The 27,037-nt window shown below is 34.9% G+C and overlaps 1 protein-coding gene across 2 annotated transcripts in view; it reads left to right on the top strand.

Moving 5' to 3' along the window:
• GOLM2 (golgi membrane protein 2) overlaps positions 1–26,751 on the top strand; it is a 103,609-nt gene extending 76,858 nt beyond the window's left edge. The window contains exons 9-10 of one of the 2 annotated variants that reach the window (XM_041744367.1): positions 17,098–17,265; positions 24,677–26,751. In XM_041744367.1, the coding sequence (XP_041600301.1) occupies positions 17,098–17,265; positions 24,677–24,747 (239 nt within the window). In that variant the 3' untranslated portion in view covers positions 24,748–26,751. The remainder of the gene's footprint in view (positions 1–17,097; positions 17,266–24,676) is intronic. The other variant, XM_041744368.1, reaches the window with a different exon arrangement.
• Positions 26,752–27,037: the final 286 nt, after the last annotated feature.

Here is a 27,037-nt window from a genome sequence, read left to right as displayed (position 1 = left end):
TGGAGGGATAGGGACAAGAAGATTCCCAACCAAGCAGGAAGCCCAATGCAGGGCTTGATTCCAGGACCCTGGGATCATGACCTGAGCTGAAGTCAGACACTTAAACGACTCAGCCACCCAGGCACCCTAGTAGGTAACAAAATCTTAAAGACAATGAATAGGACTGGAATTTAATACCTACAAGGGTTTGCTATAGTTTTTTGTTGAAGCATCATTTTTTTCTCTATAGTCACCACCATTTCTATCAAAGATAATCAAAGTAAGATTAATTTGTTTGCAAAATAAGGCTAGTCTCATTAAAATTGGTCTGATTGGGACACCTGGGTGGCTCAGTTGTTGAGCATCTAGATGCTTTTGGCTCAGGGCATGATCCCCGGGTTCTGGGATGGAGTCCCACATCAGGCTCCCTGTAGGAGGGGACTACAGAGGGACTACTTTTCCCTCTGCTTATCTCTCTGCCTCTCTTTCTGTGTCTCTCATGAATAAATATATATATATATATCATATGATATATAATTATATATCATGTATAATTATATATTATAATTATATAATTATAATTATATTATATATAAAATAAATTAATATATTACTACATTATAATAATATATTATATTATATATTATGTTATATATGATTATATATTATTATGTGATATAATATATATTTATATATATATATCCGATTATTTACATAATGAGTGCAGCAGGAGTAGTGATTGCCCACAGAGGTCTTCTGAGTTTGTTTGCTGGAACTTTTCATAAGGAATCTCAGATTCTAACTTTAAAAGCCTCTGGAGGTTAGGAGGCCAAGCCCAAGGACTGGCCATCAGACTTTGCCTGCAATACCTATAGACCTATTTGAATTCCTCTCTTCTCCAGGTTCCCAAGATCCCGAACATCCTGAGCCTGCCAGGAACTGACCTTTGTGATTCACTTACAAGGCTGGGAACCCTGTACCCCTGATACAAGCTGGTCTTTCTTAGGGGGTGCTTTATAAATATTGACTCCTTATAGTCAACCTTAGATTTGTAAAGCTGTCTGGTCATATTGGATTTTATGCATCATTCACAAGTATGACATTTAGTCAGATTCTTGGTAATATACCCAACGTTTCCAAGTGTCCTAATACCAAGAGAACAGATTTCTTACTGAACTTACCCAAATAACTATATTACATGAATATAAGATTACTGAATTCTAGAGGGATCAGGTAGAGAGAAAAAGAAATTATTTCATATTTATTCACAAAGGCATATTTTATCAAGTTGCTTTAAGTTATAGATCGCTTAAGAGAGAAGAGAAAAGGGTTTCCTTAAATCTGAAAAACTAAACATTAAAGAACCAGCAATGTTGGATAGTATGTCCTGAATTCTGTAACTGTTCATTTACTTGCTTTCTGTATTAAAGTGGTAACTTCTTGGGGGCAAGAGGTTTCATCTACATAGTAGGCATTTGTTAAATATTTGTTAAACTTACTGTATCAAATTAGAATTTTTTATTTCTGTAGATAGTCACATAAAATAACTTGGTCATAAATTATATTAATATATGCTTAAGAGAACTTCCCTACTTTTAATTTATTCTAAAATTCTTAGACCTAAAACTTATATAGTCACTCTTTTTTAAATTGTAGTTTATCAGTTTTTTTAAATGTTTTATTTATTTATTTTTTAAGATTTTACTTATTTATTTATTCATGGCAGACACACAGAGAGAGAGGCAGAGACACAGGCAGAGGGAGAAGCAGGCTCCATGCAGGGAGCCCGACATGGGATTCGATCCTGGTTCTGTAGGATCACACCCCAGGCTGAAGGTGGCACTAAACCACTGGGCCACCGGGGCTGCCCATTTATCAGTTTTTTTTTTTTAATTTTTCTAGTTTTCAAAATCCCAGCTATTGATTTTGTCACTGTTTAATTTCTTTTTTTTTTTTAAGATTTATTTATTTATTTTAGAGGGAAATAACATGAGAGTAAAGGACGAGGAGCAGAGGAAGAGAGAATCTCAAGCAGACTCCCCGCTGAGTGCAGAGCCTAGGCTCATAGCAGGGCCCAATTTCATGACCCTGATATGACCTGAGCCAAAATCAAGAGTCAGACACTCAACCAACTGAAGCACCCAGGTGCCCCTGCCACTGTTTAATTTCTAATCTGTCTTATTTTTTTCTTTGCTACTGGTGGTTTATCACTTTAATTTCTAAGTTTTTAGGTATTAAACTTTTTAATTTTTAAGTTTTAGATACTTAAATCTTCACATTTCTTTTTCTTACTAATATATTCATTTAAATAAGCTTTTATTGAATACCTGTGAGGTGGAACGTTATGCATTTATAGCTATAATTTTTCCTGACTGGATATGGGAGGAACAATCTTAGATTTTATACAACAATCACCACAATTTTTGGGCAGCTTTAAATTTAGTATTTTTTTATGTTAGCATATCATATTTTTATTGATATATTTTTATAAATTAAATTTTGTATTGCCACATCATGTGGAAATGGCTAGATAATTTGTTGGCATGTTTCATTATATCTGGAAGATCTATTTGGGTTGGTTTAATTTAAAATGTAGAATGTAGGCTATATTATAACACAAAATAGAGTTTAGGTGATATTTCAAAGTATCCTGGAGGCATATTTCAAGGAGGGAGTGAGACATCCTCCAAAGTAGTTGAAACTGAAAATTCATGTAAATCCTACCTCTTTGCCAGTAGGAGCAACATAACTCTGTATATTTAGGTGCCTTGAGTAGAGAGAACAGTTCTTTTCAAATATTAGCTTCATACTGAAAGTTGCAAAGACAGCTATTTGAAACAATAGGCAATGATGAAGCTGCCTTTCATATGAGTTTTTTCTGTATAGTATGCTTCAGTAGCAGCAGGTGTTTGTTTACTTAACCAAGGTTAATGATTCTCCTGAACAATACTGGAGAGACAAGCTAGAGTATCTGAGAGTATATACATATATATACATGTGATAGACAAAATATATAAAAAAGAGAACTAAAAAGGTACTGATAATCTCAAAACAATGCTAACATTTTTGTGGTCTTTCAAGAAACAAAAATACTTAAAAAAAAAAGAGAGAGAGAGAGAGAGAGAGAGAGAAACAAAAATACTAGATAATGAAAGGAACTGAATGATTGAACCTATGATTCTCAGGTCTGGAAATGTAAGTTTCCAGGAATTTGGCTCAAGAATAAAATAGGAGCCATGCTTATTGTTTAAAGCCAGGACTTAGTTATTGCCCCATCTCACCTGGCAAAGGAAACAGAAAATAAAGCTATTGCTGGCTGCTCTCAAGGACTATAGTATTTAGCAATCTGAAGACTTATAGAGATAGAAACTTGCGGATGCACCTTGTGACCATGGTGCATGATCATACCACACCACTATTGGTTCTATACCAAATCTTTGCTATATCCAGTAGCATCATGGAATAGAAACTCTGAAATGTGATTATAAATCTCATTCTCAACTATGAAACTGGGTGAAAATGTCTTTAAACTTAATAATATGGGTTGACACAGAGAGGGAAAAAGAGAGAAAGCATAAATACCTCAAATACATGGAAAATGGGTGAGCAAACCAAAACTCTAAGATGTGAAAAATATTAGTGCTAAGGGACATAGCCACCATATCAACAATTGGAATGTGAAAAGAATTTTATCTAAGAGTCTGCTAAAAACTAAGTTAAAGGATGCTCAAAGTGGTAAATGAAGAGATAACTTACTCAAAAAAAGAAGAGATTAAGAAGAAACAGGCAGAGAGAAAGCAAAAACAGGTAAATATAAAAACCAGTTATACATTTTAGAAATGAAAAATACAGTCACTGAAATAAAAATCAGTCTATGAGATGCTAGACCATGAAAATAATTGACTAAAATAAGTTATTTGGAAGCTTGTACTGAGATATTTACCAAGGATATAGCACGGAATGGCAATGAGATGGATATGGAGACAAATATATCATATGTATATATTACAGAGATATTAAGGCAGAATATACATATGTCTAATAACAGTTTCGGGTAGAAAATGGAGGAACTGGTAGATAATTAATACTTGAAAATAATTTTGAAGAAGTTGAAGAGCTCAGAATTTTCTGTAGTTGAAGTCATTGGGTCTCTGCTTTCAGCCCAGAGCATGGTCCTGGAGCCCCAGGATTGAGTCCCACATCGGGCTCCTGTGGGGGGCCTGCATCTCCCCCTGCCTCTGTCTCTGCCTCTCTCTCTCTCTCTGTGTCTCTCATGAATAAATAAATAAAATCTTAAGTATATATTTAGGGCAGCCCCGATGGCCCAGCGGTTTAGTGCTGCCTTCAGCCCAGGGCGTGATCCTGGAGATCCAGATCGAGTTCCACGTCAGTCTCCCTGCCTGGAGCCTGCTTCTCCCTCTGCCTCTGCCTCTCTCTGTGTGTGTCTCTCATGAATAAATAAATAAAATCTTTAAAAATATATATATATATTTATATATTTTAAAAAACATATATGTATATATATATATTTAAAGACACTATTTTCAGATAAATGTGCCTGCTTTGCTTTTAGGCATTGTAGAAAAGCTTCAGAGTATCCAAAAACAAAGGAAAAAAACTTAAATGATACCAGAAGGCATAGATTATTTCCAAAGAATGACAATTATATTGATAGTAGACTTTTTCATAAACAAGTCAAATGACAGAAGATAATGGAATAATATCCTCAGTGTAATGAGTGAAAAACAACTACCAATGTAGAATGTTAGAATGTTATACCACCTAATGAGGATAAAATCAGGACACATTCAGTTACATAAGACTGAGTTTACCTCTCAAAGACACACTTGATGAAAGAAGGATAAAGGTTAATCTTTAGTAAAAAAAAAAATTGGAGAGGGCTAGTAATAGCTACAAAAAATGGGAACTCAAATTAATCAAACTTATTGATGAATTTCATTATTGACTTAAAATTATTTTTGTGTTAAGACACCAAAAACAGCAAATAATAATAAAAGAGAAGGTATTCAAGAGTAAAGTGACAAAGTTCATGTCCCTCTCAGAAAGAAAATAGTAATACCGAATACTTTGTAATTTTGTTTTTAAAAATGTTTAAATTGTGTATGTTTAAAAATTAGGGGGTGGAGTACCTGGCTGCCTTGGTTCCTAAAGCATGTAACTCTTGATCTCAGGGGTCATGAGTTCAAGTCTCATGTCAGGCAGGGAGCCTACCTAAAAAATAAATAAAAAATAAAAACTTAAAAAAAGAGTAATCACTAAAAAAATAGAAATACAAGGTACCACTTCCATCAAACAATGGATACAAGAGGGATCCCTGGGTGGCACAGTGGTTTAGCGCCTGCCTTTGGCCCAGGGCGCGATCCTGGAGACCCGGGATCGAATCCCACATCGGGCTCCCGGTGCATGAAGCCTGCTTCTCCCTCTCCCTCTGCCTCTCTCTCTCTCTCTCTCTCTCTCTCTGTGACTATCATAAATAAATTTTAAAAAATAAAGTTAAAAAAAATGGATAGAAGAAGAAAAGAAGGTGATTTTGAAAGAAAGAAGAAAATTTAAAGAAGAGGGGCACCTGGGTGGCTCAGTGGTTTGTCTATTTTTGGCTCAGGTGATGATCCCAGGGTCCTGGGATCTGTGTGTCTCTCATGAGTAAATAAATAAAACCTTAAAAGAAAAAAAATAGGGATCCCTGGGTGGCGCAGCGGTTTGGCGCCTGCCTTTGGCCCAGGGTGAGATCCTGGAGACCCGGGATCGAATCCCACGTTGCGCTCCCAGTGCATGGAGCCTGCTTCTCCCTCTGCCTGTGTCTCTGCCTCTCTCTCTCTCTGTGACTATCATAAATAAATAAAAATTTTTAAAAAATGTTAAAAAAAAGAAAAAAATAATGTGAAAGATTTTAATATACTTCTATCAAAACTTAAAATTCATCAAAACTAGAAATTTTGAAGCAAAATTATCAAGTTTATTTAAGTAAGTGTATACAGATCCTTACTTTTTTTATTTTTTAAGATTTTTATTTATTCATGAGAGACAGAGAGAGAGAGAGAGAGGCAGGGACACAGGCAGAGGGAGAAGCAGGCTCCACGCAGGGAGCCTGATGTGGGACTCGATCCCGGGTCTCCAAGATCATGCCCTGGGCCAAAGGCAGGCGCTAAACCACTAAGCCACCCAGGGATCCCAGATCCTTGCAGTTTTAAATAAAGATTTATTTATTTATTTTGAGAGAGGGAAAGAGCATGAACAGTGGGGAGGGGTAAAGCTGAGCAGGGAGCCGGATGTGGCGCTTGATCCTGGGACTCTGGGATCATGACCGGAGACAAATATTGACACTTCACCGAGTGAGCCACCTATGTGCCCCTGAAAATAAAATCCTTTTTTAAAAAAATAGATACTGAATCTGTAACTTAAAATCTTCCCTTAATGAAATTTTAATGCCCAAATGGTTTTGCTTATGAATTCTTCCAAATATTTCAAGAAATACAGCCAATCTAACCTTGGCTGTATTTGGCTGTAACTAAAGTGAACTTTTTCAGACAACTGAAAATGAGGAAACCCTTCCCAACTCATTTTGTGAATTCAGCGTAAGTTGGATGACAAAACTAATATTTTATGAAAAAGGAAAATTACAGGGCAATCCCTCCCAGCATAGTACATCTAAAAATACTGAATAAAATAGTACCATATCAGATCCAACAATAGATAAAAATGATATGCATGATGACCATGTAGGGTTTATTCTCAGAATGCAAGGTCATGTAATATTTAAAAAGCAGTGTATATAATTCACCATATTAACAAAACATATGAGACAAATCGAGTAGTTGCTTCTCATAGGTGCAAAGAAAGCATTTGAAGAAATTGAACACGGGACACCTGGGTGGCTCAGTGGTTGAGTGTCTGCCTTTGGTTCAGGGCATGATCCCAGAGTACTAGAATCGAGTCCCACATGGGGCTCTCTGTATGGAGCCTGCTTCTCCCTCTGCCTGTGTCTCTGCCTCTCTCTGTGTGTGTCTCTCATGAATAAGTAAATAAAATATTAAAAACAAAAAAATTCAACATATATTTGTGATAAACAACTGTAAGCAAACTAGAGCTAGCCAGTAGTTTCCCTAATTTGATAGAGTATATACAGAAATCTTATAACAAACATCACTTAATGGGAAACTCAAAAATTTTCCCTTTGAAATCATGAAGACTAAGATAACCACTATCATCACTTCTTTTCAACTTTTCACTGTAGGTGTAATCAATGATACAAAGTACAAAAAAGGAAATAAACCGAATGGGGATTACAAAGGAAGAAATAAAACTGATTAATTGATATTATTTGCAGGTATAATTTTATGTGTGGAAAACTCCAAACAATCTACAAACAATTAAAGTAAATGTTAAATAAATATTTAGCAAAGTTATTAGAAGGCTAATAGAAAAAAATTAATTGTATATATCAGCAAAAACATATCAAGTGAAACTTTAAAAAGAAACTACTTTTTTAAAGATTTTTATTTTATTTTATTTTTTTATTTTTTTAAGATTTTTATTTTAAATAATCTCTACATACAACATGGGGCCCAAATTCACAACTCCCAAGATCAAGAGTTGCATGTTCCACTGGCTGAGCCAGCCAGGCACCCCAAAAAACTATCTTTAATAGCATGAAATACATCAGATTCTTGAAAATAAATCTAACAAAATAATCATCATAAGAACTTATATAAGTTACAAAATATTATTGACAGATGATATATAACTAAATCCATGTTGAGGGCAGCCCCAGTGGCACAGCGATTTAGTGCCGCCTAGTCCAGGGTGTGATCCTGGAGACCCAGAATCGAGTCCCATGTCAGGCTCCCTGCATAGAGCCTGCTTCTCCCTCTGCCTGTCTCTCTCTCTCTCTCTCTGAATAAATAAATAAATCTTTAAAAAAATCATAAAACATTATTAAAAAAATAATTAAAAAATAAATCCATGTTGATAGATTGGAAGGCTCAGTGTTTTTAAAAATGTCCGTTCTTCTCTGATTGATCTAGAATTTCAATACTATTCCGTTCGTTATCCCAGCAGAATTTTTTTCTTTTTGGTGGTAACTGGATGGAATTTGGCAGAAATAAAATGATTCTGAAATATGTAGGGTAATGCAAAAGACTAAGAATAGCCAAGATAATCTATAAGAAGAATGAAACTTAGTGACTTCTATCAGACATCAAGATTTTTTATATATATTTATATCTTTTTTCTTTTTTTTTTTTATGATAGTCACACACAGAGAGAGAGAGGCAGGCTCCATGCACCAGGAGCCCGACATGGGACTCCATCCCGGGTCTCCAGGATCGCGCCCTGGGCCAAAGGCAGGCACTAAACCGCTGCGCCACCCAGGGATCCCCAGACATCAAGATTTTTATAAAACTTTATTAGTGAGGGATGTCTGGGTGGCTTAGTTGAGTGTCTGCCTTTAGCTCAGGGTGTGATCCCAGGGTCCTGGATCCTGTCCCACTTGGGGCTCCTTACAGAGATCATGTTTCTCCCTTTACCTGTCTCTGCCTTTCTCTGTGTGTCTCTCATGATTAAGTAACTAAAATTAAAAAAAAAAAAAATCTTATTGATGAGGTAATCAAGACAATATGGTATTGGGACAAGAATAGACAGAATTCTCCAACAGATTGGAGAATACAGAAATTAACCACATATATATGGTCACTTAATTTATGACAAAGTTGATAATATAATGCAATGGAAAAAAGGATAGACTTTTCAATAAGTAGTACTGGGTCCATTGAGTAGCCAGATGGAAAAATATTAACCTTGGCTCTCCTATGTCCACAGTACACTCAATTAAATTCAAGATAGATTGCAGATTTAAAATTTAAAGCCAATAAAACCTCTAGAAGAAACAAAATATATCTAAATCTAAATGACCTGGAATAAGCAAAGATTTCTTAAACGAGGTTAATCTCCCCTCCCCCAAGAAGCTAACCATGAATTTTAAAAATGATAAATTGGACTTTATTAAAATTAAGAACTCTTGTTAATCAGAAGATCAATCATAAGAATGAGAAGATGCACATGCCCTACAACTTAGCACCTTATATGTACTTAAAAACATTTTCATATGTATTAGGAGACCTGTACAAGAATATTCATTGTGTATTACATTGAAAATTGGAAACAAGGGCAGCCTCGGTGGCTCAGCGGTTTAGCGCCGCCTGCAGCCCAGGGCGTGATCTTGGAGACCCTGGATCGAGTCCCACGTCGGGCTCTCTGTATGACGCCTGCTTCTCCCTCTGCCTGTGTCTCTGCCTCTCTCTCTCTCTCTCTCTCTCTCTGTCTGTCTCTATGAATAAATAAAAAAATAAAATCTTTAAAAAAAAATGAAAATTGGAAACAAATGTTCATCAATATAAGAATGAATAAATCTGGGGCAGACCCGGTGGCGCAGCGGTTTAGCTCTGCCCTGCAGCTCAGGGCGTGATCCTGGAGACCCTGGATCGAGTCCCACGTCAGGCTCTCTGTATGATGCCTGCTTCTCCCTCTGCCTGTGTCTCTGCCTCTCTCTCTCTCTCTCTCTCTCTCTCTCTAAATAAAATCTTAAAAAAAAAAAAATGGATAAATCATGGCATATGTACCACATACATACAATGGAATTATATATAGGAGTTCATATGAGTGAACAAAGCCACATTTATCAATTGGATAAATCTCAAAAGCATAATGTGCTGGAAGTCCCAAGATCACCCTTACATGTGATAATTCACTAGAAGGGCTCACAGGACACAGAAGAGTTATACTCACAGTTGTGGTTTAGTACAGTGAAAGGACAGAGATTGGAATCAGCAAATGAAAGGGGCTCATGGGCCAAGATCCAGGAGAAAGCACATGGCGAGCTTCCAGGTATCCCCTCCCATTGGAGTTGCATGGAGATTTGCTTAATCCTCCAAGCAAACATGTGACAAGATGTGTGAAATGTTGTCAACCTAGAAAACTCACTTGATCCTTGAGTTTTTCTTGGGGGTCAGTCATGTAGTGCCCACATGTCATGCAATGGCCTCGTGACTGAGCTACTCAGTTACTCAGACTCTAGCCTTCCCACCCTCCACCTAGCAAAACCAAATATAAACAATAATTGCTTTGTTAGAATAAACTTATCTAATCATCCTAGTATAGCATGGCCCAAGGCCTCAGGCATACAAAAATACTTATCAGGCAGAACATTCCATAGGCTCAGAAGTTACGGCCAGCTTCCAGCCAACCACCAGTCCTGAAGACAAACCTTTCTTTGGAATGTACAGGGTTTGAGCAAACCAGGCATGCCAGGTTAACTCTTTCCTGCCCATTTGTGATATATTTAAAGTTTAGAGGCTTATGAATCAATATTATTTTTTAAAAAGATTTATTTATTTATTCATGAGAGACACAGAGAGAGAGGCAGAGACATAGGCAGAGGGAGAAGCAGGCTCCATGTGGTCCCGATGCAGGACTTGATCCCAGGACTCCAGGGTCACGCCCTGGGCCGAAGGCAATGTGCTAAACCACTGAGCCACCCAGGCATCCCATCAATATTATTTATTAATGAATACATAAAGTTTCATGGGGATGTTTGACCTATTTGGGGATAGGAGGAGAATGCTAGGGAGAGGTACTAGGAAACTTTATATCTGTAATGTTTTCTTTATGAAAAGTTCTAAAACAGGGCACCTCGGTGGCTCAGTTGGTTAAACGTCTGCTTTGGGTTCAGGTCATGGTCCTGGGATCGAGCCCCATGTTGGGCTTCCTGTTCAGCAGGGAATCGACTTCTCCCTTTTTCCCTCCTGCTTGTGTGCGCTCTCCCTCCCTCTCTCAAATAAATAAGTAAAATCTTAAAAGTTCTAAAACAAATATGGCAAAAAAAATTTTTAATTAGACAAAGTTCTGGATGATGGAGAAACATGGATGTTCTCCACACTTCTCTGTATATCTGAAAATATTTAATAAATAGAAAAATCTGTCAAAGTTTTGTAAAGAATGGATCATAGTGCTACTTTATAAAGAAAAATGTAAAACAAAACAAAACAAAACAAATTTTTATAAATGTGCCTGGCCTGTTTAGTTGGTAGAACATGGGACATCTGGGCACCTGGACGGCTCAATGGGTTGAACATCTGCCTTTGGCTCAGGTCTTGAGCCCACAGTCCTGGGATCAAGCCCCACATTGGGTTCCGTGTTCAGAGGAGAGCCTGCTTCTACCTCTCTCCCTGCCCCCACCCAGCTGGTGCATGCTTGCTTGCTATCTCAAATAAATAAAATCTTAAAAAAAAAAAAAAAAAAGCATGGGATTGTTAATCTTAGAGTTGTGAGTTAAAGCCCCGTGGCAAGCTTACTTTTAAAAAGTTAAAATTTTTTCTCTAATATTTGAAGAAATTGTTTGCTCCATTCTTCAATATGCTACAATATTATTTTGAGATGACATTTTTTTCATGACGTGAAGTCAGAAAGGCAATCATATTTGGCATGTAAGAATTTGTAGCCTTGTTTATTCTGACTTAAAGAATATTTGAATACTGAAGTTGAAAAAATGAATACTGAAGTTGAAATGGAGCATCCAGTTATTTAATGTGCATAATAAGATTAATGTACTTGTCATAAATACGTGACGTGTGCCTGATATTACTTACTCAAAAATTAGCAAAATACTTCCCACCTCAGACCCCTTTATTTTATTATGTTTCTAAGACTAGTCCAGTAGGATTGGTGGAGGATAAAAGCAAAAGGTAAACAGTATTTGACCTTGATGCAAATCAAATTGTGTTTCCCTTTTCTTCTTCTCCCCCTCATAGAATTAGTCTTAAAAAATAACAAAAATGTAGCCTGTGGATAAAGTAAAGAAGAGGAAAGAGCAGTTGAACCTCTGCATTGGAAATGGGGGTCGGGGTGATGATTGTCAGATTGTTCAGATGCCGTTAGGTGTAATTTCCAGCTACCGTGTTGCTTTCATTTCCTGGTTTCTCTTTACCTTCTGTAAGTCCATAGATTTACTTCCTGTACCCACTACATGCAGGTCCTATACCTTGAGATGTAAAATAAGTATGGTCTTTTTGTCCCGTAATGAGCCTCTTAATGAAACCAAAGTAAGCCATTCTAAAGCCAGTCAGTTTTTCCTCTACATTGCTTTGTGGGGAAAGCCTACGGTAACATTTCTGTCATAATTTGCACACCTCACCATTCCAGCATTTACAACTCTAACTCATGTCTCAACAGATGATAAGTTATCACATGCTTTGGACCCTTAGGGATACTTGAAGAAGTCAAAACTGTAGGTGTTAAATTGAATAATGTAAGAGTTATTCGAGTATGTTGATTTCCAAATGAATGGTACAAGTGGATACCAGGAGTAGATGAAGGCTAGAAAAAGAAGTTGCCTCTTTTTCTAGAGGAAAAGTTTTAGAATAAACTTTCCTTTTATTCTAAAGGAAAGTTTTAGAATAAACTTTCCTTTTCTTTCTCTCTTGAGTTATTATGACCAACTCAGATTGATTCATGTTGTTTATAATAGTGATAATATATTAAAAGAATGACTAGAAAAACATAAGCCTGTTTTTCATATAATAGTTGAGAAGTTGAAACCTGTGATTGAACTTGAGCTAATGAAGCGAAGAAGTGACTTATCTTGATTTGATTTCCAGTATGAGATTAAAACATACAGTCTAGTTCTCTTGATTGAAATGCCTTTTTGTGATTGAGAAGTGTTGTAGTTATTTGTCATCATCCTTTCATTTTCTACTGGTTTGGAAGCTTGTAGTCTGATGTTTAAGGTGTTTTACAGAATACCTATCATTCTGTATGAAGTTCTGTTGTTTAAAGTGAACTGAAAAGTGTATCAACCAATCTCTTATGATTTTTTTTTACAACTTGATACCACCCGAAGACTTTTCAGTAGCTAGAGTGTATGTTGCTTCTTTCTTCTTGTTCTTGTGTTTAAATTGTTGGGTTGGAGCTAGTATCTTGTCACTGATAAGTTAATCACTTTTAAGCAGCTACCAGGATGAAAATAATATTCAAGTAAACAATTGAATTTTGCAAAAATGTAAGGAAATTTGGGGATCCAAACAAAATATAATTACCATATTACTCATCTAGGTGGGCACAGTTTTAACATTGTGGTTACTGAGAGAGAGAAGTGAATTAATCTTTAAATAGGTAAAATGCGGGCAGCCCTGGTGGCTCAGCAGTTTAGTGCCACCTTCAGCCTGGGGTGTGATCCTGGAGATCCCAGATGAAGTCCCACCTCGGGCTCCCTGCGTGAAGCCTGCTTCTCCCTCTGCCTGTGTCTCTGCCTCTCTCTCTCTCTCTGCCATGAACAAATAAATTTTAAAAAAAAATCTTAAAAAAAATAAAAAATAAATAGGTAAAATGCTTCAGAGATCAAATACAATATTTAATTCTTGTTGAAACATATCAGTTTTATACCCTCATGTGATAACTTTACCCTCATTACTTTCTTTTTCCCTTCTTAAATACAGTCATTACCTAAGATCATTCCTTTGACTTGTAGCTGTTTTCTGTAAATATTTCCTAATGGAAATTATCTTCTCATAATTTAACCAATCATCTTTACACTTATGAATCTTAAGTATGTACATCTAGCCCTCACTTTGTAGAGTCTAGTTCCATCTTTCCATGCATCTATAAAATTTTTATTTGCCTATCTTACTGTAACCCTAAATTCAGTATACCTAAAGCATTTGCTTTCCCATACCCTTCCAATTGTTCCATTTTAGGTATGAGTATCTTTAGTTTTAGTTTCCAGGCTAGGATTATAAAATTATTCTTTGAGTCTTTCCATTTCATTGTACCATGTATTCAGTTTTTATTTTTAAATGTATTTGATTCACCTGTTCCTAACTAATTTCCTGTTAAATCTTCCTAGTCGAAGTCCTCATAGCTCCTTACCTGCCTGAAGTCCAGACTTCTCTATCAAATAGAAACTAATGATAGCAATAGCCTCCATGTTCAGATGTCACTTTCTAGGTCACTTGGTATAACACACATAGCATCACTTTCTAAATATTTGTTTACATGTTTGTCTCCCTTACTACAATGAGTTATCAGAAGTGGAGATGGAAAGTTTATTTTTGCGTCTCAGTGCCCAGCACAATACCTTGCACATACATTAGCAAGTCTTTGTTGTATGAAAAAGCATTGTAGGTACTTTCATATACTTTGTCATTCATTCTAACAATGACCTTGTGAAGGGGATGTAGGAGACCCCTTAAGATCTTTATCTGTAAAAGTTTGCCATAATTATTCCTAATTTTCTTGTCTAAACTTCCTCTTTCTACCTTCTCATATAAATCCAGTCAAATTAATCTACCTACTGTCTCCTGAATACTCCATCTCCCTTCTTAACCCATTCTTCCAATGTTTCTTTCCTTCTCTCTGTCATGGTTCATTATATTTGCCTCTTTTTTGAAACCTTCCCTTCTAGCTCTAACCCACACAAATTTCTCCCTTATAGAACTCTTTTTTGCAAATATGTTGCCTTACCATTATATAATTTAGCAGCCTGTTATACTTTTGCATTTTCATTTATACTGTCATAGTCATTCACTATTTAATGTGAAGTTTGATGTCGCAACTTGACTGGCAATGTTGTGTAGCTGGTTCTTTTTTTCTTACTTACTGTCTATCATAATGTTGGAAACCCTATACAAAGGGTTAGCTGTTTCTCCAAAAATGAAAATTCTGTATATATGATAGCACAAATTACTTATTTAGCAAAGGACAGTGGTGTGCTCATCCATTCTCTTTTTTTATATATATATGATTTTTAAAAAGTAATCTCAATGCCCAAACTTACAACTCTTGAGATCAAGAACCTCACACTCCACCAACTGAGCCAGCCAGGTACCCCTGTGGTTGATTTCTCAATCATTCTTGATGCTGATTCCTGGTTATCTCTGTCTAGTAGCTAGTGTCACTAATTGTAGTATTATAATTTTAGGACTGAATTCAGGCTAGTCAGATCATCAAACACCTATAAAAGAAAGAAACTATAAATTTTTCTGTTGGAAAATTATAATAAGTATAGGTTGATGATTTTTTTGGCTAATGTACCATGTCTGATAATATTAACTATGTTTTACAATAACTTTTTCAGACTAACTTTTTAGTCTTCTGTATTTCATAATTTATAAAAAATGTAAAAGAATTTCTTAGAGGAAATGATATACCTTGTGAAATTCACTGCCATATTAAAATGTTTATATAGGGGATCCCTGGGTGGCGCAGCGGTTTGGCGCCTGCCTTTGGCCCGGGACACGATCCTGGAGACCCGGGATCGAATCCCACGTCGGGCTCCCGGTGCATGGAGCCTGCTTCTCCCTCTGCCTGTGTCTCTGCCTCTCTCTCTCTCTCTGTGACTATCATAAATAAATAAAAAAAAATTAAAAAAAAAATTAAAAAAAATAAAATGTTTATATATATAAAAAAACAGCAGTTTCTTATCGCATAAGGATGTTTTAACTGCTCCAGATGTTTAGTCCATAGTAAATAATGCTTTTTTAAAAAGAAAATGTAGATCTCTATAACATTGGCATCATCTGTTTTATTGTTAGAGAAAGAAATAATAACAAAAGCCACCAAAATGTTTTGTTTTGTATAACTATCATTAGGTGACAAGGTGTCTGTCTCACAAATAGCTTACATATTCTTATTTCTGTTGTTTCCTTTTTAACTCTTTTATATCCATTTCTTTTCTCTAACTCTATTTTATCAACTTTTCCTTTTTTTTTTTGTTAATTGAACATATAATGTAATAATAAAGTCATCTTATTCTGGAATAAATATAAGATGATTTTATGCTCTTTTTATTAGCCCCCATTAGTCTCCTGGTGTAAAAACCCCTTATCATTGAAAGCCTATGTAAGTGTGATTTGTTTTTTAACTATTTTCCTGATTGACTCTTTATCCAAAAACTAGAAATATATTGGCCTGATAATGTGGTGAGCTATTTGTAGAACTGACCAATACCTCCATAATTCTTTCCATTTGTACTTTTTTTTTAATTAAAAAAATTTAGACTTATTACGGAAAGTTTTTACAATTTTTTAAAACTCTTAAATTTTTCCATTGCCAGTAGGTTACTGTTATTTATATTTTAGGAATTGGAAAAAAAAAAAAGGAAAAAAAAAAAGGAAAAAAAAAAAAGGAATTGGAAATAAAATTTACTTTTACATTACTTAAGTTTAATGTCAAAGTAGAGTTTAACTTGTTTTTGTGAGTCAGATCTTAGTGTGCCTAACATTTTTATTTTCAATACTTAATTGTTGAATAGCTTTCTACAGTAGGTGCTATGTCTTTTGCTTTTTTTGATTTCTTATTTTTATGAATGTGTGCAATGTAACAGTCTCATGTAGGTCAACTTTCTTAAGCTTCCTGTATCACTGACTTTTAAAAGTCCTATTTAGGAAATGGGAAAGAATAAGTCAGAATTACTTGGGATGTTTTTTTCAAAACAGATACCACTAGGAATTCTGATGGTTTATTCTTTCTGCCATCCCTCCTTGGAAATACAAGACTATCATAAGTCACTATCACTGAAGGAACTTGATAGAGCCATCAGTTGTGTTAGTTTGTCTTAGCATCCAAAAAGAAACTAGTCTGCCTAGTACTTGTTTATTTTTACAAATAAAAGTACCAAAATTATTAATAGAAAGTGATGTTTAATAAAGCAGCAAATGACTACAGATTTCAAATATATATTATATCTAGTAATAAGATTATTTATTGTTCTCCTAAAGTGGTAAATTAGATAAATACTTGTATTGGAGAAGTCATTGGTTATTAGGAATACAGTCCTGAAAATGGTAACCTTTTCTTTCAGAAAATATTCAAACCTTAAGTAGCAAGTACTGAAATTAACACAAAAGAGAAATTCTTTTAAAAAATTATTTTCAATCTTCATTCTTATTTCTTTTTTGTCTTGGATAGCCTTCCCAAAATGTATCTTTTTTATAACCAGTACCCTGAAAGTTGCCAGGTTTCACTTGTCTACTTTCTGGTCTGCCTCCAGTGTAGGTCCCTCTTTTCTTCTCTCTTTACTCTTGAATTAATCCTCTACCTACTTCACAGGCCGATTCTTTGATGAGAATGAATCCCCTGTTGATCCGCAGCATGGCTCTAAATTGGCGGATTATAATGGGGATGATGGTAACGTAGGTGAGTACGAGGCAGACAAGCAGGCTGAGCTGGCTTACAATGAGGAAGAAGATGGTGATGGTGGAGAGGAAGACGTCCAAGGTGAGCGTGGGCCTGGCCTCCATGCTGTGACCGTGAAACCCACCTCTAAATTTTTTGGTTGAATTTGTGTAGAATTTTCCCCACTTATTAGTAGAATTACATTCTTAATACAAAGAGATCCAATTTTATTTTGAAAACAATTTTATCATAGTCATATTTGTAGATTTTAATTATTTTATTTAAGTATTTTCATTTTAATTATCTTAAATGTATTACTGATATCGTTATAATTTGAAACTCAACAATATTCAGAAATTTTAGATTTAAATTGCTTGAAATAGCTCTAGAGTTTATGTAAAGCAAATATTCTCAGAAAATAATTCTTTTCCAGTTTCTCATCTGAAAAAAATTCATTATTTTAGGTACAAATATTGACCAGACAGCCTTTTTGTTATAAGGGAAGCACCAAAAGGAAGTCTCCTCTACAATGAATATAAGATTATCTCACTACTAATTCAGTATAGGAAGGCTGTTTTTGAAATTTTTTCTGAGCTGAAAATTTATATTTAATGGTTTGTAAAGTTGTCTGTTTCATGTTTAATACACAGATTCAACATATTTCCTTGTTAACTGTGTAACTTCTGAGCTTTTAAGTTATTAAAAGTTCAGAATCTACCTGTGTGCATGCAGCCTACCCATGCATGCATATCAGAGTATGTTGCGTTATTGCAAGTTATTAGGCCTCTTTTTTGCCTGCTAATACCATTTAGTAATATTTGTGGAAGTTTTTCTCTTTTCTGTAAAAGTTGATTTTTGAACGTAATGTGTGATGTATTAGATTTTATAATGTGATGCATGAAATATTTTCTAATGTAAACTGCCTTAATTTCTTCCTTAGCTCTTTTTTTGCCCTTTAACTCTTTTTAAAGTAATCAAATTTTATTTAGGTTCATGATAAAGGTGATTTTTTGTTTCTGTTTTTTTTTTTTTTAAGATTTTACTCATTTATTGGAGAAAGAGCACGTGCACTCACACCAGCAAGGGGTGGGGGTGGGGGTGCAAAAGGAGGAGCAGAGGGAGAGGGAGAAGCAGATTCTCCGCTGAGCAGGGGATGGATGTGGGGCTGGATCCCAGGACCCAGAGATCTTGACCCTAGCTGAAGGCAGCCACTTAATCAACTGAGCCACCAAGGCACCCGACAGGGTTTGTTTTTATAAAACTCAAAAGAAAATATAGTTCTCCTAAAATGCTACATAGTTAATAGAAAAAGGGAAACTAGAGACTGACTCCCACGCAGGCATTGTTTCACAGGCATCGTTTTGTTAGTACATTCTAGTTTTGGAAGAATGGTTGTTGGGAATAGAAAAAGATAATTCTTAAAAAAAAAAAAAAAGAAAGAAAGAAAAGAAAAGGATAATTCTAAGAGTTATACAAGGATATATTAATGAAACCTTCTCAAACACTGTTTGGAGCCATTGAATAAATTATACCCACCTTTTCTATAATCTCATCCATTTTTCATAAATGTTACCATTTTTTCTTATTGCTTTTGTGATTTGTTTGGATTTTTTTTTGCAATTATTTATAACATTGTTTTCAGGCTTTTTTGTGCATATATATCGTATCACAAATTAGATTGTAAGCTCTTAGAGGGCAGGAATTTTCATTTATTTTGCCTTATATTTTGTTTGTATCCTTTTCTGCCTTTATATTCACCCATCCCCCCACTTCCTCATAATACTTTTAATACATAGGACCCTGGGTAAATGTTGTTAACTAATAATTTTATGCTTTCTCATTGAGTTTTTATCTTAAACTGTGACTAGAATAATAACCCCTTAACTTCTGGTCTTATAAACTTAGTTTAAACTTTAAACATTGTTAGGTTTTCTTTTATAAGATCTTTTATCATTTCATTGGATAATTTTGAAGTTTTTATTAGAGCAAATAATTTCTTATGTTTTAGGCTATCTTAACATTAATGACTTTTATCACAAAATTTCAGGTATTTTGTTTGGCTTTTATCCATAATAGGTACATTTATCTTTAGTTCTCTCCCTCTCTCTCTCCCTCCCTCCCTCTCTCTCTCTCTCTCTCTCTCTCCTCTGTACCCTTCTCCCTCCCTCAACCCCAGTTCTCATTGCCACTTTACACTTTAGATCTCCAGTACCCTCATGTTGCTCTGCCTTTCCTTCCACAAGGGAATAAATGCATCAGTTCTAAGGAATATAAGGAAGTGACCTAAATGATACCCTCAATGAAGTAGGGAGGGGATTATTAAATTTAGGAGTTTCCTCATTTGCAGGTGAATCTTAGTTGAGCTGGAGGTTGCCACTTAACTTTTTTTATCCCATTTTGGGGTTCCCTAGATGACAGCAGCAGAAAGATAGGATAGCTAACAAGGGGACCCTTTATCATAGGGAACAAAGTTTCAAGAACATCAGCTGCAGCAGATGAAGAAGCATAAGTTTGAGTGAACAGACTAAAAAAGAATATTGTAGACCCAAATAATTTTAAACATATTTTCAGGGATTATTTTTTTTTTTAAGATTTTATTTATTTATTCATGAGAGACACACAGAGAGAGAGGCAGAAACGCAGGCAGAGGGAGAACAGGCTCCATTCAGGGAGCCTGATGTGGGGCTCAATCCAGGGTCTCCAGGATCACGCCCTGGGCCAAAGGCGCCGCTAAACTGCTGAACTGCCCTATTTTCAGGGATTCTTTAGGTGTAGTATTAACAGTCCAAAAAGTGGGAAGGGGCAATTATAGGTGTTCCCTTGTTTATCAACAATTTGGATTTTAAACGTTTAGTATTAAGCTAGAATATTTAGAATTTAAAAGCATTTCTTCATAGTTTCAATGTAGAAATAATGGTTGGGTTTCCAGGCCTGTTTGTGCACTTGTAGCCAAAGCAGGCAGTAGAATAGAGTGAGGAAAAAAGCATTAGTCTGAGTTAGGAGACCAGCTGTGTATTATGTTTTAAGACACCTAAACTCTCTGGGCCACAATCCTTCATCTGTAATGTGAATCTTGAACTACAGTAGATGGTCCTACTCAGTTCTAAAATTCTGTGGTCACATTCACAGTGGAAGCCCTATGTATAACACAGGTATTATGGGAAAATGTGTTTCTTATTTGAGCGTGCCTCAAACATATCTTCTTCCAAGCTCAGGAAAGAAAGTGGAAACTTTACTACCACCATTGAGACTCTGCAGCCAGAGATATCAAAAACTGAAACATGCTGGTATTAGATGATTGCTATACTTTTTGGAGAACTAATGTATAAACTTAGGAAATCACTATGTTATACACCTGAAACTAATATAATGTATCAACTATACTTCAATTAACAAAACTGAAACAAAACAAACAAACAAAAAAAACTGAAACATGCACTTTAGAAATACTCAAGGTTCTAGCAGTAGGGGCTCTTTTGCTCTAATATTAGTAGTGTTCTTTTTCTCAATCTGTTGGGTCCCTAGGATTAGAGATTCCAGTTGCAGTACTGAAGTTCTGGATTCAGCTAAGGATATTCTGGCTTTGGTCCCCAAAATTCTTGATTATGAAATGGAGATTTTGGCATCATCTCTGCCATTAGAGAGCTAGAGGATTCCAGCTTTATCTCTGATGCTTGTTCATATGTATTGATCATTTGGGACAGCACTACCTGTAGAATGTTTTCTTAAAGAATTAAGTGAAGCCAATTTTTCCTGTGTTTACAATCCTGGTTAATTCTGATTTTTTAATTCCTGGTTTCCTGAAGCACCCTAAAAGAATTATTTTATTTATATTGGTATAAAAAATTCTTTTTCCTGCCTTCTTTTAAGTGACCCAATGAATAGATTAACTCTGGAAACACTACACATCTGATGAATATGTCTTTTAATTCATTCTTTATTGTATTAAGGAGATGGAGGTTTACAAATTCTCTTTTTCTTATCTTTAGTCCCATAGAAGCTTCAAGTTTGCTTGACAGAATATGATCTGCATATAACTGGGTTTATTTATGGAAGGAAGCTTAAGTGCCTGGATTCTGGAGCCAGATGGCCTGGATTTGAATCATAGCTCCACCACTTAGCAGTTCTATGACCTTGTGAATTACCTACCCTCTATACCTCAATATCCTTATCTGTAAAATAGAAATGTATTTACCTGTTGTTATGTGGATTATATGATTCAGATATTTGCTCAGCACTTAGAATATGTCTTCCACACTGCAAGCACTAAAGTGTTTATTGAATAATATTTTTTTAAAGATTTTATGTATTTATTCATGAGAGACACACAGAGAGAGAGGCAGAGACACAGGCAGAGGGAGAAGCAGGCTCCATGCAGGACTTGATCCCGGGATTCCAGGATCACGCCCTGGGCTGAAGGCAGGTGCTAAACCATGAGCCACCCAGGGATCCCCCAAGGACTGCCTGCTTTAGAGGATAATTGCATGTTAGCCTGTGGATTAATGTGTACATTTTAGTGGAGACATTCACTGCCTTGTTATCCCAAAATGTTCTTGCTTGGTAGAGCTTGCTTTATGAAGGTGGTCCTTTCTTGACTTCAGAAGGAATTTAGGAGTTATTTAATAAATTATGAATGCTCATTTCCTTTACTAGTCATTTTATATTAATGAGGTATTTATAGATTTTGCTGCTTTGTAAAATGAAATAAAATATAATTTTATTTAGTGGTTCTCTGTTGTTCTATATCAGATTTGGTTAGGTAATTTCATCATACTTTATAAATACATGCAAAAAGATTGTCAGTAGAAATTTGAATTCTGGTTAGAATAGCTACACTGAAAATGTACTCTAGTTAATGTAAATGGTAGTTCAATGTAAGAAATATTCAATAGTCCAAATGTCCTCTGGAATTCTGAAAAATAATGTGAAGGTACCATATTAAAAATTGATTAAAAGCATAAATCAATAGAACCAACAAACTCTTCCTTATATTTATAGAAGACTTTGGAAGTAAAGACTGCTTTCATATGCAGTATTTTATTTTGAGATACAAAAAACAGTTGCTATCTGTACTTTACTGAGGAAATAAAGGTCTAAAGGGGTTTAGAAACTGGATCAGGTAGGTTTGTTAAGTGCCTGGGTCAGGACTAGAATTCAGTTTTTCTGTTTCTAGAGCCTTGCTTTTATTTTGTCTTTACAATTATTTAGTTAAAAACCTTCCGACATACCTGCTTTTTCCCTTTAATAATTTTCCTGTTAAATTTTTAGGAATTCTCTTTTGTATAGCTGCTTTTCCCACTGTTCCATGGTGATTAAATCTTCGTTTAATTACTTAAGTCCTGAAAGATGTTTATAGTCATTAGGTGATGTCCTATAACTGGATCCTAAGGAGAGTTTTCTGGAGAGGTGCCAGTGATTATTTTCCTTTTAAAACCAAAGATAGTTTTTAAAGTACAAAGAGTACCATAAGAGATTGATTAGCATATTTTCAGATTACAGTGTGATTATGGATATAATTTCAGCCTTTACCTGTAACAGATTTGACACTATCATACCTAGTGGATTACTCTATTGAAGATATGAGATCGTTTTGTTAGATTATGATGCAGAATGGTTGCCTGCAATTCTAAATGAGAATTGCTATAAGTTTAACAGGAAAGTTATTGAAAGGAAAAAGAAAATTGGTTTATTTGGCATTTTTATGAATAAACGTGAAGAAGAAATAAGAATACATCATTATGTAAAGTTAATACATAACTGCATACACCATATGGCATCTTGAGCAAAATTTTACCTGGAAAACCTATCAAATCTAAAAGAACAGTTTTCAGAAAGTTACAGTATACACATGAATTTGAATTCTAACATATAACTCTTTAAACTAACATTATATTTCTGGTCAATTACGATAGTAACAGCTCAGTTTATCAAAAACTAAGCTTTTGGGTTAGTTTGAACCAAAAAAGTATGAAAAGTCACTTTTTTAAGGCTGTGGAGGAGCCACAAGATGTCATTAAAAGCCATATACTAAAAAGGAAGCTTCTTTGCTTTGATTAAATTACTTTTCATTCTTGTTCTAACATAATTTTAAGCAGTCTTATTTCAAATTCTGAGCAGTCTTATTTCAAATTCTGTAGTTTGTAATGAAATTAGAAAAGGATTGCTACTGCCAGATAAGCTAACAATAATGTGAAGTGATAGATGATACCCAAGAAGGATCCAGAAATACCTGTCAATGGCTAAATAAGTCAAACTCCAAAATATTATATGGAGCTGTTTAATATAGCTACTCAAAGTGACTTTGAGGATCTTTTTTTGTTTTTTTGTTTTTTTAAGATTTTATTTATTCATGAGACACACACAGAGAAAGAGGCAGAGACATAGAGGGAGAAGTAGGCTCCCTGTGGGGAGTCTGATGTGGGACTTGATTTCAGGATTCTGGGATGATGACTTGAGCCAAAGGCAGATGCTCAACCACTGAGCCACCGAGGTATCCTGACTTTGAGGATCTTACTAGCATACTATATAATACTTTTTTCTTTTTGGTAAAGAAAAAGTTAAGTTTGGTTAGTACATTTCATTTAAGAAGGTGCTGATAAGCTCTTTGCAGAGGAGCAAAGAAGTTCACTATAATGTTAAATATTGGGATTCTGAGTAATTTTTATTTTCCTGTCTTTTATTTTCTATTTTTTATGTGATGAATATGGATTTGTTTTGTAATTAGAAAAAATGCTGATTTTTAAAGGCATGAAAATGTCTACACAATGATTTCTCCCCAAAACTTCAATTTAAAGGACTACTTCGGGACGCCTGGGTGGCTCAGTGGTTGAGCGTCTGCCTTCAGCTCAGGTTGTGATCCCGGGGTCCTGAGATCAAGTCTCACATTGGGCTCCCCCCAGGGAGCCTGCTTCTCCCTCTGCCTGTGTCTCTGCCTCACTCTCTGTGTTTCTCATGAATAAATAAATAAAAAATAAAGGACTACTTAATCTAATAGAAATAATATATATTATGTTTGTGGATTCCTAAAGTTCCTAAAGTTTTGCTAACTATATCTAGTTCTACTTCTTTCTATCTACCTATCATCAAAAGATTTGTTAAAATTTTTTAATTTTTATTTATTTATGACAGTCACACACAGAGAGAAAGAGAGAGGCAGAGACATAGGCAGAGGGAGAAGCAGGCTCCATGCACTGGGAGCCCGATGTGGGATTCCATCCCGGGTCTCCAGGATCGTGCCCTGGGCCAAAGGCAGGCGCCAAACCGCTGCGCCACCCAGGGATCCCAAAAGATTTGTTAAAATTAAATAATCTTCCGATATATTGGAATACTTTGGAAGGCAGACTTTTTGCTGGTTAACCAAGCAACTAAGAAGTAGAACCCTATTTTAGGAGGCATAAAATAACAAGCAGAAAGCTGCCTTAAGCCTGAGAAAAAAACTGAGGCATTATTTAATTGGTTTTCTGCAGGTGATTTTAAAAATAATATTCTTGATACATAATTATTTCCCTTACAGATGATGAAGAACGAGAACTTCAGATGGATCCTGCAGACTATGGAAAGCAACGTTTCAATGATGTCCTTTAAGCCCTAAAAGGAAAACTTCAGAAAACCTAAAGTGCTGTAAAATGGAATCATTTCTACTTTGTTGTTTTTGACTTTTGTTGTAAAGATCAGTTGTAAAGATACATTGAGATAGATTTAAGAAAAATTTTAATGAAGAAATGTACCCATGTACATAGGTGAACTTTTTCATATTGTATTATTAAAGCAGAGATTTTTTTTGATGTTATTACAGTTGAGCCAAAAACAAAGTAAGCAAAACTGTAATCTTTGCATTTAAAATGAACTAATGTATATTTTACATTTTATTGAGCCTAATTCCACAAATGGACAAATAGGAAAAATTGGTTGTACAGTTTATATGTTGCACATAGCATAACTCCAGTGAAAACACTCAGCTGAAAAACTTTTTATAAATTAATATATTCTTGCTAGCCCAACAGGTGTTCTGTTCTATCTACTCCTCATCTCATGCTCTTCATGGAGTTACACCTACAATAGTTACATAAAGGAGGGATTGGAACTTGGAAGCCAAACACTGGACAGCATGTGTGCAAAATCATTTCATTCCTTCTTTTATTTTACATGAATGCTGATGTGTTTTGGCAGATTAGCTGCCTGATGGAAGTTGAGGTAACCTGCAAAGACATAACAATATAAGTTATACCTTCCTTAGTTCATGAAATTGTGAAATGCATGATTGACAATATATTTTCAATTTTTATTTTTTCATATAATACTAGTACTGCTTAACTTTATAACCATCATTGGCTAAAATTTTTATATTTTCAGAGTCCAAGTTGGTGAAAACATTCATGACTTAAATGCCAGATTCTGAAAGAAGCTAAATCAACTTTGAAATGAATCTGCAATCAGTATTTCAAAGCTTCTCTGGTAGTTATAGTGATCTTATTTGACTAGAGTTTTTCGGAAGTACTAAATAAGGAGTTTTAACAGATTTTTATTAATGCACAAATAAGTAGAAGTACAGTGAGGTCTACAGGCGTTTTATCAAAATAGCTTAAAAGTTTATAATAAAGATGAAGAATCTTTGTAATTAATATGTTGTTAAGAACCCATAAACCTCATATTTGCTAGACTTGTGAAATTATTTTAAATACATTTGTCTTTTTTGACACTATTCCATAGAATGCATAAGCTAGTTATAATTAACCCCAGTTTTTGGATTTATATCTTTTAAATTTTATCCCCCTCTCCAAAACAAAAGATTTTGGTCATAAGAAGAAATTTAAAGTTGTTAACTCTGTTTTTCAGAAGGACTACTGTTAGTTGCACATAAACATGAAATGCTTTTTTCCCCCCTTTGTGCTCAGGTTCTAATAAAAAATTCAAACTTACAGAAGTAAAAAAGCTGTTCACTTATCGGAGGTGCAAAAATTCTTAGACTTCAGTTTGAAATTATTTAGTGACCAGGAAAAGATATAGTGATCTACTAAAATTGTTATTTCTACCAAATAAGTGAGCAATTCATGCCTTTGCTGAGTATAGTCAGGCCTATAATGAATAGGTATGATAATTCACAGAATTTATAAAAATGGAGTTAAAGAAAATTGATGTACACCTTTTGGGCATTAGAGTGGGAAGATGAATCTAAAACATACTTCTAGTAATACTTTATATTTAATACTGTAAAATCTTTACAAATGAAAACCATGAAATTTCCTGCCTATGTTTGTCATAAAAACAATCACTTAATTATATGGTAGCTATTACTTATACAGCAAAATTTCTTCAATTAGTCTAGATATTTTGTAAACTGAGAAATCTTGGACCAATTGATGTTCTGACTGTATTAACATTTTAGTGTTATAAAATACTATGTGAATCTCTAAAATTCTGACCTTCTATAGTCTGTATTAGACATGCTGGTTTTTATAATATTTTACTTCTGCCTTAAGATTTAGGTTTTTTACATGTATTTTTGCCCGGAATTAAGTGTTAATTTGATGGAAACTCTGCTTTTAAAATCATCACTTACTGGGTTCTAATAAATTAAAATTAAACTTGTTTTACTATTTTGCTAATTCTGATACATACACACACATCACACTTGTGATGCAAATAGCTACATTTTAACACTAAAATTTGAGCAAATTTAGAAGAATATCTTTTAGGCTAAGCTAAACTAGAAGGGCAGAAAGATTTATATTAAGGTAGTTTATTGTAGTGCTGGTTTATTTAACAAATATTGAGTGCTTCCTATGTGCCCAGCATTGTCTTATGTAACAATACTGTAGTGGATAAGACAGACCAGGTTTCTGTTCTCACAGAGCTTCCAAGTTGGAGCTGTCAG

The sequence above is a fragment of the Vulpes lagopus genome, chromosome 2, assembly GCF_018345385.1.
Source record: "Vulpes lagopus strain Blue_001 chromosome 2, ASM1834538v1, whole genome shotgun sequence".
Classification (NCBI taxonomy): Eukaryota; Metazoa; Chordata; class Mammalia; order Carnivora; family Canidae; genus Vulpes; species Vulpes lagopus.
Note: the sequence above shows the minus strand (reverse complement) of the source record. Positions and strands in the feature narration are given on the sequence as shown.